Consider the following 16,826-nt stretch of genomic DNA (forward strand, 5'->3'; position numbering starts at 1 on the left):
GCCGTTGTGTTATGCTACATATTTTCATGCAATGTAATTATAGATCATCGGTTATATTTTCTTTTATCCAACTATCTCGGAAGTAAAGCTCTCTCACCAAATATGAAATAGGTTTAGATTAATAATACAATCTTGTTATTCCTGAAATAAAGGTAAATCAATAAAAGTAGAATAGAGGATCAGAATTTAGATATTCTAAAATTTCACTGATATCAAAAAAATTCTCCCTAATTAAAAACATATAAAATTAGTGTATACTAATAAGCATGTGAAATTACAGATATCATATGATTGGAGGTGTCCCGTGACATTCTGCAGACCAATAGAATGTAGTAAAAAAAACAAACCCCCAAAACATCCCCTCTCTCTCTCTCTCTTATTATATTATATAATCCTTCCAATATTTCCTAATTCATCTCACTAAAAAAAAAACTTATTTTAATTATTTCAAAATGAAAATAAAAGTGAGTGCTAGCTCCTCTTTTGGTATAACCATGTGAACCAGCCACCTAGCTATACTTCTGCCCCCACTCTCTCTCTCCTCTTTCTCTCTCTACCCCCACTTGCATCTCTCTGTATAAATAAAGAACATCAACCCAACTATTTCTTCAAAATCAAAGAAAATGAGGTTGGGGGCTCATTCTTTAGCTTGTTTTTGTGTTTTCTTGATCTTGTTCTTGGAAAAAATACAAGGTGGAAGCAATGTGAGTGAGAGTGGAGATAGAGTTATGAGAGGTAAAAAGCAAACAGGTGGTTGTAATTTGTTTCAAGGAAAATGGGTTGTTGATCCTTCTTATCCTTTTTATGATTCTTCTTCTTGTCCTTTCATTGATTCTGAGTTTAACTGCCAAAAATATGGCAGACCTGATTCTCAGTATCTCAAATATTCTTGGCAGCCTGACTCCTGCAACATCCCCAGGTATATCATTCAGTCAGTCAGTAGAATTGTCTCTGTAAATCGTGTTGTCTGTACTGGCGTGGTTTATTAAATGAAATGAATTTTGATGTGTAGGTTCAATGGTGTGGATTTTTTGAGAAGGTGGAGAGGGAAAAATATTATGTTTGTTGGTGACTCACTGAGTTTGAACATGTGGGAATCGTTGAGTTGCATGATACATGCGTCGGTGCCTGCTTCTAAATACTCCTCTGTCTCTAAAGATTCACTGCACTCTGTGTCCTTTGAGGTCAGTTAAAAACAAATTAGGCTAATATATCTTTAGCCCCTTCTACTTATTTAGAAAAGTCAATTGCTCCCTATAGTTTAAAAATATCGTATTTACCCTTATTTAATAGAATGTTTTCATACTATAGGGAGTCAATTGATTTTTTTGGATAAGTATAGGGATTAAAGATGTATTAAGGCAAAAGTTTAATATGCAATGATTGCATGTTTTGCTTGCTGTCTGTTATTTTTATTTAATTGATAGTTCAATTACATACGTTTGTTTACTTTTGACAAAAGATTCCTTTTTCTTTTCCTTCAAATATTTGCTGCTTTTGTTCTAAACTAAATTTGTTTTCAACTAATTTGTATTTTTATAATTTAACGTCTAGAAGAGATTTTACTCTTTTTAGACTAAAAAGATTGAATAAGAAATTAAATATAGTGTCTCACTTTTCCTCTTATTTTACTATTTTTTATCATGGAAACAATGGAGTTTATAGGCAGAAATTCTCAATAATGTTCTTTTTAAATTAAAAATTATTTTATTAGTACCCATCAACTTTTGATGTTTATTGACTAAATTAGTATCCTTCAATTATTTTATTAGTATCCATCAACTTTTTATTTTATTTTATTTAAATTATTGTCATCAACCTTTGAAGTTCGTAACTCTTAACTTTCTTTCCCTTTTTTCAATATATTTTTTATGGTAAATTTAACATTTTTTAGTTGTATTTATAAAATAAAAATGATTTTGCTTTAGCATATAACTTTTCTTGTCTTCTAATTTCATAAAGCATTCATAATGATTAACCAAAAATTTAATAAGATTAGTTAGAAAATCTTGTCTATTTAATTTTAGAGTTATAGATGTATTTTTTGGTTGTAGCAGTCATAAATAACGCTAGAACTATTGAAAAATACCAGTAGGTAATTCAATATTCTAAAATTATGAAAAAAAAAAAAGATATATATAAATTGTAAAAAATTACAGTAGTGGTTATTATGATTATTATTTATTGGTAATAGGTTGCCACATAGGACAAAAGAGATAAGAAGACTAAAAGAGTGGAGTCAACCCCCTGGCCAATTAGCGTTGCCATCTGTGCCAGCCTGTGGTGTTGGATAAGTACACGTGGCTTTCGTGTTGTCTAATTGTTTAATTAATTAATTAATAATAGTTGTTTCTAAATTATTACTAGTATAATCGGGTTCATTCCCTCCTTTTAAACAAAAAGTCCAAGATAAAGGTCATATTTGACCATTCAATTTGATTCTCAGAATCAATTTGTTCTATTTAATTTTAAAACATAATTTTAACTTTTCAATTTAGATAACAAATTAAAAGTTACTCTCTATATTTTTATTTAATACACTAGTTAGTCCTTACTTTTTTATAAAATTCTATTTAACAATTTAAATATTTGAAAGATTAAATTGTTAAATCAAATATAAATTAAAACTAAACAATATATTATTAAACATATAGAGATTGATGTCTTCTATGCTTACTTTGTTTTTAACAAAGTAAATTTTACTTTGTTTTTTCTACAATTGGATTAGCTTACTTTATCAAAGTTCATCACCATCCAATGGTGGAAAAACCAAATTAAAACTTACTTTGTCAAAAACAAAATAAGCATTAATAAATTATTTACCTTAAATTAAATTGATATAAACTTAATTTGGATCGAATTAATCTTAAATTTCGAAACAAATCATATAGATATAGATAAAATCACATTATTGCGTACCAGATTTTTGTGGTTGAAAAAGGGTTTCTGTTCTGTTGAGTTGTTATTGTTAAAAAAACAGAAAAGGGGAATCGTCACAGAATAAAACTTCATTACTGTGCATACTTTATTTAATTTCACGTGAAGATTTAATGTTAAAGTCCCTACTGAAAGCGACTAACTGCCTGCTTCCAAGAAACTGCTTATTTTTCCACTTTCCCAATTTTCACTTCAAAGATTAGCTAATTTGTAAAAGCAAAGGGTAAACAACATCATCAAACTGTAAATATGCCTTTAAAATTGCAATTTGGGTTTATTTGGCTGTATCATAGTTATTTCTATAATTATACAGTTGCATATGTTATTGGCAATTAATAGAAAGAAAAGGACGCAGCAGCAGCTTCATTAATGAACAATGGTGGATGCAGGAATATGGAGTAACTCTATACATGTTTAGGACACCTTATTTGGTAGACATTGTACGAGAAAGCGTTGGAGCAGTACTCAGATTGGACTCTATCGAGGCTGCTAATTCTTGGAAAGGGATGGATATGCTTATCTTCAACTCCTGGCACTGGTGGACTCATACCGGCAAATCTCAACCGTATGATCTCATCTCATCTCATCTCATCTCATCTCAATCTTGTTCTTAAATGTTCTAAGATTCTGTCTCCATTTCCAAACAGTATATATTTCGGAAGAAAAATCAACTTCTATCGGCTACCAACAGAACCCGCTATCTAATTGTTTATAATTGGTGTGAATTGCAGATGGGACTATATCAGGATTGGATCAAAATTGTACAAGGACATGAACAGGTTAGAGGCATATTACAGAGGGATGTCAACTTGGGCTAATTGGGTTGACCTCAATGTTGATCCTGCCAAAACCAAAGTCTTTTTCCAAGGGATTTCTCCTACTCATTATCAGTAAGTAAATTACCTATCTCTTCCTAATCTTACACTAACTGTGTGCTATGTTACGTAGAAACAAAAACGGATATGAAAACTGGAAAACGTTATTTGTAAGAAATATGGAAAGCAGAAACATGGAAAAACATGTAAATAATAAAAAACAAGATCAATTTTACTAGTGCCTTAAAAAAAAATAGACTAGTTTATTGTTATTCACATTGGACCTATCAAAAATCAATTATGTCTAAAATATTTATTCTGTTACTAACAGAGTTACAAACAACCTGTCAAAATATCAATATTTCAGTATGTCAGATACATGTTGATCATGAAAAAATGGCTAAAATGTTTACCATGTTATTTAAACAGTTATAAACAACTTCCAAAATACACGAAACTGTTTCAGTTTTCCCACAAACTTAATTGGAAGATCCAATGTGGTAGTCGAATAACTGTCAAATCAGTTTGTTCATAGTACCTGCTAGGTATGTGTAAAATTGGTCTTTGTTTGGAAACATTAAGGGTAAAATTGCACTATTTCATAAGTTGGGTGTAAATATGCACTTTTCCAAAAACGATAGAGGTAAATTTGTACCCTAAAAATATATAGATATATTTACAAACTCTTAAAATTATAAGAATATATGCCCATAATAGAGGGAAAAAGAGATTGCTTTTTTTCTCATTTTTAAAGCTTGTAAAAGATTATCTATAAAATATTAGGGATTTACTGAACATTCATTTTGAAAGCTTGTAAAAGATGGTCTGTAACTTGTAAAAGATGATCTATAAAACATTAGGGATTTACTGGACATGTAATTAACATTAATCAACTTCTAAAAACACATTATATTGTAGGAAACAAGTTTCTAATTTTTCAAAAATACAAGAACGTGAACCGAAAAGTTTCATATACTTAGTTTTTGAGGGTTCCGGTTTCTGAAAAAAAAAAGGAAACTTGAAACATTTTAAAATCAAAGTTTCCGTGCAACAAAAATTGTGACTAATTGGTTTCTGTAACACCAGGGGAAAAGAATGGAATCAACCCAAGAGGAGTTGTAATGGTGAAGCAGAGCCACTATCTGGGTCTACATACCCGGGCGGTGCACCACCGGCTGTTGCGGTGGTGAACAAGGTGTTAGGTACAATCAGGAAGCCAGTTTATCTGCTAGACATAACAACATTGTCACAGCTAAGAAAAGATGCTCACCCTTCCACTTATAGTGATGGCTCTGGCACAGACTGTAGCCACTGGTGCCTCCCCGGATTACCTGATACATGGAACCAACTTCTATATGCAGCCCTAAGCATGTGAACTTAATTCAGCCTTACATTTCTCAAACCATTCTACAGTGTGAAGATTGCTTTCAGGTCATAATAATGGGGCAAAAATCAATTGCAAAGTGATTGATTTTCTTGATCGGAATAATCCGTCTAAAGGGATGGACGGATAGGTGGTACCGAGATCAAGATAGCTACTTCTAATTATGCAACACAAGGTTTGCTGGGGATTAAAACTTAGGTTTATTCAATTATAACGAAACCTCTATCCATAGCTCACTAAACACATTTGTGCAGTTGTAATACTTTCTAATTCCTGTTTGATAAATCATTTAGAAGCATTTAGTTTTGTGAAAGCCTTGACATGGTAGCATTGGGTTATAAACATAATGCACTATATAGTATCCACTGTTTAAATTATTGTTTACTGTAAAATATATGATTTCATTAATATAATAAGACAAGAGAAAAATATCCAATGAGGTTTGGTTATTTTCAAAAAGGGAAATTATGGCAATACTGTACAAGAACAGCGTTCACCAAAAAGCAGAAAGAGAAAAAGATAGCACCTGCTGAAATATGTTTAGCTTCATCCTCTTTTTCGACAAAATTATATCTGCAAAAAGAGTAGAGAGAACAATCAGTCAAAGTTCCTTTCTTAGAAGAGTATAATTTACACCATTAACCTGAACAAAGGCAAATTTCACTTTGGGGAATTTATCCTGTGACCTAAAGTTTGCGCACCGAGACGTAGGAATCCAACAGACTTATTGCCCAGTCATGCGATCGTTTGAAATGAATCATTCCATAAAACAACAACATGATATAGACCCCAACTTAGTAGTAAGTAGCACTCTCCCAAAAGGATTTCAACTCATCCAAGTTTGTAGTGTGTGTTTGCATGTGTCTAACCCAGAACAATTGAACATGCATCTTTCCACTTCTATTAAATTTCAAATAGTTTTTCTTATTCTCCTGTTCTCTGTCCCCGAAGTCCTGCCACTCGAATGTGACATTTTTCAATCAAGGACAGAAAACACATACAGCATATCAAGTTGAAAGAGTAAAACAAATCAATGAGCTAATTAAACATGAGCACATAGTTGTTAAAGGCGCAAGGCGCTAAGGGGTCCTAGAGCCTGAGGAACATGGGGCGCAGAAAATTTAGAAAACAAAAAATACTTTTTTACTAATTAAAGCATAAACCCGAAAAAACACACTTATGACCACACAAGCAAAACAAAATCACATAAAAACATAATACTAAATCATAAATGTCAAAAACACCAAGTTAAGTTCATACTTCATAGAGACATTAACATGTACTTAACATCTTAACCTAAGTACCTACCTAATGCTACTAAACTAATAACCATTCATTGTCACTTGATATTCTTCTGTGTGTCTGTCGCAGTTTCCGTTTGATTGGAGTAGAGGAGACTCTTCTTTACGTGACTGCTCTTAATCCCTCCCTCTCTAACCTTTTAGTAAAAAAGAAAAAGAAAAAAACCCTAGTGAAAACACAGAGGCGCATCTTGATTGAGGCTCTAAGGCCCAAGCGAGGCGCACAAGGCGAGAGCCTTTTAAACAGGGCCTCGCTTTCTGCAATCAAGGCTCACTACTTTGAGCCTTGAGTGAGGCGCGCCTTTAACAACTATGCATGAGCATTAAGTAAATTCGAAGGAGTTATTTATTAACTTATGATTCATATTGAAGTCATGAGTTCATACATATAAATTGACAACCATATATATTACATGAAAGTAGATGATGAGAACTGAAAACTAACCTAACAGACCGCTAAAAGGGGAACGTGAGGTCACGAAAACTAGTAGCCCACATATACAGCAGCATTCACTATGTAGCAATCATCATTCTTATCTCCCATTTCCTCAACACACACACCACTCGAGCATATTAGTCCACCATCCACAACTTCAACATTTAGAATCTTCCCACTGCAGTGTTAATAGAAGCACAACGAATATTAAACAATAATTGTAAAAGGCTAATGTAATACTTAAAACCATGTTGATGTAGAATACTAACTTTATGTTGACAATAATGCTGCATGTCTTTGCTAAGCCAAGAAATTATGTTTCAGTTATATCATGTAACTCTAACCCGTCTTGAATTAAAATCGTATTGTTATGCATTGCTAAGAGAGGTGATAGTGTATCAAGGGATGTTACGAATTTCAGAACAAACTCTAGCATGAGATATAAACTACTTAAGGCCTGTGTTAACCAGAACAGAATATTATGCTACTGAAACAAAGGGAGACAGTTGATGTAACAGACATTTTCTATATGTATTCCAATTCGATTTACCCACTTTTAATCCCGTGTCTCACATGAAAATGAACACATAAAACGCTGGGACATCACAAGTGAATCAGTGATCATCATTTAGAAGCCACGGAGGGGCTTCAATTCAACGAAAATTTTCAGCATATGTACGCACACAAACTAATCATAAAATGCTCCCAGAAGCTGATCAACCTATACATTCTTCCCATGAATATGAAACAATGGACATGATAAAATTGAGGAATTATGTTAAAAATGCCAAATACTATGTAGAGATTCGAAAAGGAACTAACTCAAATCATAAAGAAAGAAAAACTAACTGTACTTAATATCCAACAGGGAATAACAAAAATTCCAAATTGACTGAGTTTGACTGCTTACTAGGGAAAGACAGACTTGACTCTTTCAATATCCAAGGATTGCTGGAGAGGCTGTGGAACTCCCAATTTGATTTGTAGCTTCATCTCCCCAAATGAGACCCCAGGTATGGACCCTGTATCAATTTTCATTTTGGTAGAACAACACAATTCTCAGACAAAATATTAAAGCTCTACAGAGCTATATGACCTCATAAGATCGCAGTTCCTTACACGATGATTACATTAACACAAGAGAGTCATACCTCTGCGAAAAGCAGGAATCGAATTGGAAGAGATGGCATCCTTACATGCCCGCATTGCTGCTACTGTAATATCTTGGCTGAGGCACACAATTTCACACACACACACACAATCAACGGATGACCAAAACCTCAAACAATTCGACTAATAATCAAATAAGCGTCAAACAAGGACGGATAAAAGAGAGTTAGGGCAAAGAATAGCATACATACCCATGTTGATCATAACCCACGCCCATTTCCACAAAGAGGAGGTTAATCGGAGCGTTTGGACCGGCGGTTTGATCGACTGCAGTCCCACTTTGCTGGGCTTCCATGGGGATCGGTGTTGCTTTGACGCGATGTGAAAATTGAAGAGGTTGAGGAGATGATGAGAGAAATAGATTGGTTGAATTTGATGGGTAAAACTTAAGAGTGGGGAAATTCAGAAACCGATACTCGGCGGAGGAAGACGGCAGTGACAATTTTAGGATTGAGGAGGAAGAAGAAGCAGTCATATCTTTCGTCAACACAGGTCAATTACATCGCAACGGCAGATTCCAGTCATCACTTCCGTTTCACCTATTTTCCTTTTTATTATTATTTATTTATTTATTTTCCAATTTAGGTTCAATAATTCCAAAGTCCCACAACGGTAACAGACAGTATACAGTACACATTCAAATTGCATGAATGGAATAAATACATTTCACAGAAAAACAAAACATAAGGACACTGCCATTCAAACGAATGTTTTACATATATATGTACACACATAATTACCTAAATCATATGTAACCAAAAAAATTTATCTATATCATAGTATATTTCATTTTTATGAATTTTTCGTTTTTAAATAATAGAACATTAACTTTAAAATGAATAAATTTTAAATACAGTTTTTTTATTATTTTTAATGAAAATCCAACCAAATTATTAGATTTGGAATAATAGTGTGATATGAAATTTTTTACTTGAGATTCATTACTAGTTATCTCAAGAAGTTTTTACTATAGAAAAATCCTCAAATCACTTATACTGTATAAGTAATGTTGTTCAATATGCTGCATTCTATAACCTTTTTCTTTAATAACAACGGGTCAGAGAGAGCAATATTAGAGACGGCAATATTTACATACCATTTAAAGAATACTTATATTATCTACTTATAATACCCTTCAAAGGTGATTGTCATAACTTTGGTAATGTGCTGTAATGATCCATTGGGCACGTATCGTCATTCGGTTGGTTATGAAACCTTCCGATTGTTATGACGTCAAGTGATGTACTCTGCCATATAACAAACGTTCTGATAGGTGCCATCATACAGTTGGTCCTAAGACCTTCAAAATGTTATGATGTCAAACGTCGCATCATATCATGTAGCAGTCGTCCTTTGTGTAACTGACTCTTGTGATCCAAAGGCTCTTCTTGTTCCACTATATTGATAATAAGACGAACGGTGGATATTGATTCACGTGTGTGGCTAGAGGATATTGTTAGCATTTTTAAGGGGTACTAGTTTTTTGCCCATGCGATGCACGGATTCATCTTAACATATAAATATTGACAAAAATATAATCTAATAATTACAATTAATGATATAAATGTGCTATATAAATTAAATATTATTATTTTATTTTTTATCAGTAAAAAATGAGGAAGTGACACCTCAGTTCCATCGTTACTGTTTTATATTATATATATAGATATGCAGAGGATTAGAGAGATTTTAGGGATTAATTTAAATTCTGTAGAACTCTTAGATATAGTACGGATAAAATAATCTTTTTATAAATAAATATAATAATATAATTAAAATTAATATATTATATATTTTATTTTATTTTTTATCAGTAAAAAATGAGGAAGTAAGACCTCAGCTCCATCGTTACTGTTTTATATCATATATAGATATGCAGAGAATTAAAGAGATTTTAGGGATTAATTTAAATTCTGTAGAACTCTTAAAGATAGTACGGATAAAATAATCTTTTTATAGATAAATATAATAATATAATTAAAATTAATATATTATATATTATATTATATTTTTTATCAATAAAAAATAAAAAAGTGACATCTCAGTTCCATCGTTATTGTTTTATATTATATATAAATTTCTTACTTTAAATCGGATGGTTTGCATGAAACTTATGTGATTTTTTCTATAAAAAAAATTCCACTAGGTATCATTACTCATTAGTTACGAGAACATTAACCCTGCATTGTTTAATTTGGGTCTTAGAGTAAACAATTTATTGAATTAATACATTGAGAGTCTTTATATTTGACTAAATAATTCAATGTCTTTATAGACATTTCATTAATTTTGAATTTCCTTAAACTGATATATTACTCTCTTAAATTTATTTAAAGTAATTTATTAGTTTCATAAATTTGTTTAAAATAATCTATTGGTCTCTAACTAAACTTTGCTTCGATGATACGTGTTTTTAACTTGCTAATTCTTCACTTACTCTAACAAGTAGCACTTAAGGAGTTAATGATGTCATTTAAAATAAAATCAGTAGATTAATGAGATATTTTAAAGTTCAAAAATCAGTTTGATTATTTGATCAAGTACATACAGTTAATATTATACTAATAAGATTATTTTAGGGTTGACATGTCACGTGGTGATCTGTGTGTTAGGTGACATGTTATTAACCCAGTTTAAATGACACACATAACTAGACATTCAAATAGGGCTAATATGTTCTTAAATAATTAATCAATATCCATTTAAAATTTCAAGAGCTTAATCATTAAAAATTGAATCGGTACTAAAATATGTTTTTCCCTTTTATAATGAAATTGGTTATTTTATTTGCATAGATATTCTTAATACCAATTATAGAAATAAACGGATGAATAAATCTTCATTCCGAATAGGCAATAGCCACTGTTAACAATTAAACATGATTACTATCTTTACAAAAAAGAAAAAGAACCAGCAGCATTTCTGAAGCTGAGTTTGCTACAGACTAATTAATTAGCTTCTGTGCTTGCTGGTTTTGGCATTGTATATGGCATGACCTTGCTTTATCTCTTAGTTCTTCAAATGCCCTCATTGTTTCCACATCAAATCCTCCCGCGAACTAACACCCAAAATAACCCGTAAATAAATAACCCGTAAATAGATAGAATCGACAAAGAAAGATCGAATTTTTCACCTGATGCACCCTGAAAGCGAACCGGACACCTTGAACTATCAGCTCTTCTTCTTCAGGTCCACTACCAACAGCTTCAAGCTCAGCAGACACTCTCTTCATATACTTCATTGCTAGTTTTACTGATGCTAACTTCATCTGCAATATTACAACCCGAAACCGACACCAATTATACATTTAACTATATATTGAACTACCATTTAGTCTAATTCACTGAATTAACAATTTCATGAAGATGTCAAGGCAATGGTAAGTCCAAGGTATGATGTTGTATCAGAAAGTTGAAGTCTTTTTGGGTATTCTTACCAAAAGTGAAGAATCTAGACTGATAAAATCCGAAGTTATAAAAAGCAATGTTATCAAGCTCGGACCGGACCGGCCGGTCGGACCGGAAACCGGCCAGGAGTCCGGTCCGAGCTTGACTGGTTCGAGAGATGCTGAAAAACCCGGTGTGAACCGGAGTTGAACCGGCGACCGGAGGTCGAACCGGGAACCGGTGCAACTCCGGTTCAGTAGTCTAAGTGAACGGAAAAAATCAGCTTTGGAGGAGACGCTGATTTTCGAAAATATTGAAATGATCACAAGAAGAAATTGATCAAGAAACTGACTTGCCTAAACCAATAACACAGAAATTCTTAAGTTACTTTTGAGATAGTCAAGAGAGAGAGTGAGAGGCGGTGGAATAGGATATAGAGAGAGAGGCGGAAGATGAAGGAGATGAAGGGGATATAAGGTATACTGCTCAAAATTAGGGTTTTTATAAAGTGGATGAAGTGGATGGGCTTTTTCTGTTTTTTTATAGCAAAAAAACGATGGGTTTTTTCTTTTTCTAATAATTTTAAAAGCCCAAATTGTTATTAAGTCTCATTCCATTTAATAAAAATAGATTTTAAATTAATTATATATAAATATTATTTATTTATTTATTACGTCATCCGGTTCGACCAATCCAAACCATCCGATCTGACCAAATGATCCGTGATCCAGTTATAAATCCGGTTTAATGTCCGGTTCGGTTCTGAAAAAAGAAATGCAATTTACAGATCTCGGAATTCACATGGGCGCATGCAGGCGTGGGCATATAAAAACTTGGGCAATATTCTAAACCTTCCCTTGTCATCTAGTAACCACTATTCCTACTATAGTAATACATAGTGGATTGTCTCTAAAGCAAGTTTAGTTGTTAGCAACCTAAGATTTACTAGTTACAAATCAGATTTTGGCTAAAGGGAAAGGAGGGGACCATATTCATCAAGTCACATCTCCAACAAGGAAAATCCAAACTTGCCTCTAATGTTTTCGTGGAAGTGCATATATACTCCTATGGGCAGAGTTCATTGGCCTTAACTATTAGCTTGAGCTTTTGGTTCAAACGGTTCCATGCCATGGTATCAGAGTCTCTTGGACCAACGGTCGAGGGTTCGAGTCTTTACAACATCATTAATTTATGGAATTAAAAACACATGGTGGGATGGGCCAAGATAAATGATTGGGCCTTAACCATTAGCTTGAGCTTTTAATTCAATTGGTTCTATGACATGGTATGCCGCTTGGACCAAACGGTCGAGGGTTAGAGTCCTGGCAACCTCATTATTTGTGGAATTAAAAATACATGGTGGAATGGTCTGTGTTGTGCACGCTGCAAGCCCAATAGTCATATAAGATCTATGATTGCCCTTAACTATCAACTGGAGCTTTTAGTCCAATCGGTTCCATGACACGCATTGACTGAGTCCAAAATTGCTATAAGTTGGAAATATTGAGAACAAAATTTTACCATTTTTTAAATGAGGAGTATATATATATACTTTCCTAAAAACGTTAGGAAAAAAAAGAAATTGGGGTTTCCTAGGTTGGGTATTATTGTAATTTTAGTTTCACCCTGAAAGGTCAATTGAGAGAACAATTATTGGCAAGTCCGTGAATGAGTGGCCAAGTTGTTTGTTTTATGCTATGAAAACAAAAAGTTCAAGAACAAGTTAAAAAATTACCTGGCTTACAATTCCTGTTTCAAGCATCCAGTCTATGGGAATATGAAAGCCTTTGAATCTGTTTGTGGCTGATTCCCTCATTCTTGATAGATTGTACACACCATGCTCTAATCTGTAACAATGTAAACATAACCAATTAATGATTTTTCACATCCATAAAAACAACTAATTAGTAATTAATAATGCTAATTACTTTTCAAATATAGCCTGCATTTTCTTGAGAGCAGAACTACATGGCTGGCGAACATCGTCCCGGAACGATGAGGCCTCGGATTCCAACTTCCTGAGATCAGAATAACCAAATGCAGCCTCACGCAATGCATCTGCCTTCTGCTCAGGCCAATCGAAGTGCTTCAGGACTGCTCTTTCATCCACCTACACAGTTAACCCAGACGAGTAATCAGCTCTCTAAAACATAAATGTAAAACCACCCGTAGTGGATGACGTGGTGCGTGAGACGTATAATAAAATTTACCAGATATGATAGCTCGTCATCCAGCCATTTGACAAAAGGCACCACATCTTCAATCTGTGTAAATGCAGCATTCTCAACTTCTTTGATCAAAAACCTTATGAAATCACCTTGTACTTCTACATCTGATTTTATCTGTAACATCATAATTAACATAGTAAGCAAAAATCTAGTTTTATGTTATTAAATTAGTAGCATGCCATAATCATTTTATATAACACATGATTTACTAGCAATGATAATTCGGTTAAATCAATTGTGTTAATTTCAAATAAAAATTGTGATTGATAAAATTTTCATTTTTTCAAATTTCATTCGTTAAAAGATTTTGAAAAATAAAAAATGTGATTGCATATAAACATGATACTAAACAATTTTAATTCTCGAAAATTTTCATTTTGACCAAATTTAGAAAAATATCCGATACAAAAAATGTGAAACCACGTGTTATTTATTTAAAATTAACCCATTAAATAAATTTATGTTAAGCATATCATTTCTATAAATTAGGTTGTCCTCTCAGAAATTGAGAGGACTAATTAAAATTTTAAGATGCACAATTTTCAATTCCAAATCCCAATTTAAGAAATATTCAGAAAATCAAGACTTCAATAATGAACAAGTTGACCTCGAGAGAAGGGTATCCAAAATTGATGGCAATTGTCCAATTTTGGAACCCCAATTTACCAAAAATTACGGTTTTCCCTAATTTTTAATTTGAACTTCAAATCTAGATACTGTCTTATCCTAGAAGAGACAATAAAATAAAATCCAGAACTAAAAGAGAAAAGTAGGGGAGCAATAAAGTAACTTAGACCTGTCGCTAGTTACTCACAGTGGCAAATCGCGTAAATATCTCGAAACTTAAAACACTTTATCGGAAACCGGCACTTACCGCGAGCAAATACGCCGACCTGTTCTCGATTTCCCCTATCATATCACGAGCATTTGTGGCTGCCGGTAACGTATCCGATGGTCCCCCACCGGAATCCTTCCGAGAATCTCTTCGCATTAGAGAGTGATAAAACTCCACCACTTCCGGGATTCTTCTCACCTTTGCTGCTCCGATTCTCGTCCCCTTCGGTGGTGGAGGTGGCGGAGGCGGAGCCGCCACCTTGATCGTGGACGGCCGAGGTGGCGGAGGCGGAGGAGGTAGAGGCGGTGCCGGTGCCGGTGCGGCAATGGATTGATCACAGCCGCTTGTTGACGCCGATGAGCATACTGAGTTCGATGATAACGATCTTTTCGGTGGTGGTTTAGGAACCCTAGGAATGCGAGATCTCAGGTTAGAGAGACTCGACTCAGCGAGTTCTTCCGAGTTAGACCTGGAGTGCCTCGGTCTGTTCATATCCACCTCTTCCCTCTTGAGATTATGAGTTTCGTAATTGGAAGTTGCAATGTCCGTACATTTAACCCCCTTTTTCAAATTCCTCACCAGATTGGATTTGGTTGAAGCTTCCATTAATCCATGAAATCTCTGGGAAGAAGAAGAAGAAAGGTCTTCACTCTCTCTAGAGGACAACCTTTTCTTCAACTCCACAATCTCAGCCTCCATCGTCTTCCTTTCACTCTCCGCTTTCTCGTTCGCTTCAGTCAGCTCACTTCTCAGCTTCACATTATCACTCTCCAAACACTCAATCTTCTTCCATGCCGTTTCCAGCTCTGCATTTTTCGTCGAAATCTGATTCTCCAATAACGGAACTATGGAGACACTCTCTTTCAACAGCTTAAACTCAAGAAGCTCCGTTTTCAACCGAGATTCTTGGTCACGGAGCTTTTCAACGAGTTTCAAGAGCTCGTTAACGTCAGGAGGACGAGGCTGGACTTGAGCGGAAGATCGTGGGAAGTAAGCGCCAAAAGAGCGGGAGAAATTAGCCTTGTGAGACGGGGACTTGGCGGAGGTCGGCGGAGGAAGTGGAGGTTTAGGAGGTGTTTCTGTTTTAGATTTTCCAGGTGACTTCTGAAAGCCCATTGCTGCCCTCACCTTCCCTGCAACCATTGCAGCAAAGCTCGGAAGGATTCAGAGGAAAATGAGGTTATTTTAGGGTTTAATAATCGTGATAAGCATATACAAAAATGTTGCTGTATATTATAGTGTTCTGTTCTGTTGCGTCTGATATTTGGAGTTTCTGAGAGAAAGAAAGAATCTAGAGAGAGAAAATAAAGACTTGACAGTGGAAGTGAAGTAGAAAATAAAAGAAAAGGCAGGGGCACATATATCAAGGAACGGTCTTCTTTTCTCGGATCCAATTTGAAAAATGTTTGACAACAAAATTTATGTAAAAACAGGGTAAATTACACATTTAACTGTGAATTTTATCATCTCACCCTATCCAACAATATCCTATAACAACTCACAAAGATTAAAATAACTCACAAAGATTAAAAGGTAAAACATACCTAAATGGGAGATTGATAGACAACTACTATTGTTCTCGCGCGTTACGCGGTATTAACGACAAATTTAATATATGTGTAGTAATTGTATTGAAAATGATATTTTTTATTAATTAGATTATAAAGTAAAGTAATAAGTAGTTAATATTTTATTTTATTTTATTAGAAAAATAGAGCATAATGATTCGAAAAACATTTCGCTTCATATGTGATAAACTTTATAAATTTATGCATCAAAAAATAATAGAGTAGTGAGTTTTCATTATAAATAATATAATTGGTTACTTACCTTTTTTAAAGTAGTTTACAATAGTCTAAATGAATATATATTGTATAAATATTTTTTTCTCTCTTTAGTATGATATATTTTATATTTTAATGGTATTGAATAATTAGACTAAGTTTTTTGGTGTTATATATTTTATATTATGTATATTTCAATTTAATATATATATATATATATATTAATAATTCAAATCAAATTAAATTAAATTAATTTTAAAAATAAAATTAATTAATTTTTGTATAGAATTTTAATTAGAAGTGAATGATTTATTTATTTTTATAAAAGTTAATGAATTGTACCTTTTGGTACTAATTCAATATGTTACATATATACATTTAGCATTTGCATTAAAACAACTTCAATTCTTAAAAAAACAAAAAACAACTTCAATTAAATACTAAAAAATCATAGAATTAGATCCAAAATCATCTTGATGATAATTATTTTGATTGATGAAATTTTATGATCACCAAAGTATTCGAATTCAATTATTCATCAGGTTACAAT

The 16,826-nt window shown here is 33.3% G+C and overlaps 3 protein-coding genes across 4 annotated transcripts; 1 reads left to right on the top strand and 2 right to left on the bottom strand.

Moving 5' to 3' along the window:
• The first annotated feature begins 460 nt into the window (after window positions 1-460).
• Window positions 461-5,442, top strand: LOC136232265 (protein trichome birefringence-like 38). The gene is made up of 5 exons (XM_066021322.1): window positions 461-919; window positions 1,013-1,184; window positions 3,327-3,502; window positions 3,669-3,827; window positions 4,839-5,442. The coding sequence occupies exons 1-5, from the start codon at window positions 624-626 to the stop codon at window positions 5,125-5,127; spliced, it is 1,092 nt and encodes a 363-aa protein (XP_065877394.1). The 5' UTR covers window positions 461-623; the 3' UTR covers window positions 5,128-5,442.
• Window positions 5,443-5,570: 128 nt separating this feature from the next.
• On the bottom strand, window positions 5,571-8,640 carry LOC136232266 (uncharacterized). 2 transcript variants are annotated; one of them, XM_066021324.1, is made up of 5 exons: window positions 8,235-8,635; window positions 8,025-8,101; window positions 7,784-7,895; window positions 6,883-7,051; window positions 5,571-5,709 (listed from the first exon to the last, which is right to left on the bottom strand). In XM_066021324.1, the coding sequence occupies exons 1-4, from the start codon at window positions 8,516-8,518 to the stop codon at window positions 6,922-6,924; spliced, it is 603 nt and encodes a 200-aa protein (XP_065877396.1). In that variant the 5' UTR covers window positions 8,519-8,635; the 3' UTR covers window positions 5,571-5,709; window positions 6,883-6,921. The 2 variants fall into 2 exon arrangements, with proteins under 2 accessions (XP_065877396.1, XP_065877397.1); XM_066021325.1 differs by lacking the exon at window positions 5,571-5,709 and adding an exon at window positions 6,448-6,574 and having other exon boundaries at window positions 8,235-8,640.
• Window positions 8,641-10,863: 2,223 nt separating this feature from the next.
• LOC136234274 (protein INCREASED PETAL GROWTH ANISOTROPY 1) lies at window positions 10,864-15,811 on the bottom strand. The gene is made up of 6 exons (XM_066024099.1): window positions 14,532-15,811; window positions 13,640-13,771; window positions 13,358-13,539; window positions 13,165-13,276; window positions 11,177-11,311; window positions 10,864-11,101 (listed from the first exon to the last, which is right to left on the bottom strand). Exons 1-6 carry the CDS (start codon window positions 15,633-15,635, stop codon window positions 10,988-10,990), a joined length of 1,779 nt encoding a protein of 592 aa, XP_065880171.1. The 5' UTR covers window positions 15,636-15,811; the 3' UTR covers window positions 10,864-10,987.
• Between the last annotated feature and the right edge of the window lie 1,015 nt (window positions 15,812-16,826).

Source organism: Euphorbia lathyris, chromosome 6 (assembly GCF_963576675.1).
Source record: "Euphorbia lathyris chromosome 6, ddEupLath1.1, whole genome shotgun sequence".
Taxonomy (NCBI): domain Eukaryota; kingdom Viridiplantae; phylum Streptophyta; class Magnoliopsida; order Malpighiales; family Euphorbiaceae; genus Euphorbia; species Euphorbia lathyris.

Bases quoted from the DNA above. Each gene is read 5' to 3' on its own strand.
- LOC136234274 (XM_066024099.1), bottom strand. From the start codon at position 15,635: ATGGTTGCAGGGAAGGTGAGGGCAGCAATGGGCTTTCAGAAGTCACCT. The intron at 11,312-13,164 runs GTAATTTTTTAA...GTAATATTGCAG, and splicing joins AAACAGGAATTGTAAGCCAG to ATGAAGTTAGCATCAGTAAA. The intron at 11,102-11,176 runs GTGAAAAATTCG...TTTGGGTGTTAG, and splicing joins TCGCTTTCAGGGTGCATCAG to TTCGCGGGAGGATTTGATGT.
- LOC136232265 (XM_066021322.1), top strand. From the start codon at position 624: ATGAGGTTGGGGGCTCATTCTTTAGCTTGTTTTTGTGTTTTCTTGATC. The intron at 1,185-3,326 runs GTCAGTTAAAAA...TGGTGGATGCAG, and splicing joins TGCACTCTGTGTCCTTTGAG to GAATATGGAGTAACTCTATA. The intron at 3,503-3,668 runs GTATGATCTCAT...TGTGAATTGCAG, and splicing joins CATACCGGCAAATCTCAACC to ATGGGACTATATCAGGATTG.
- LOC136232266 (XM_066021324.1), bottom strand. From the start codon at position 8,518: ATGACTGCTTCTTCTTCCTCCTCAATCCTAAAATTGTCACTGCCGTCT. The intron at 8,102-8,234 runs GTATGTATGCTA...TGTGTGCCTCAG, and splicing joins GTGGGTTATGATCAACATGG to CCAAGATATTACAGTAGCAG. The intron at 7,896-8,024 runs GTATGACTCTCT...AAATTGATACAG, and splicing joins GATTCCTGCTTTTCGCAGAG to GGTCCATACCTGGGGTCTCA.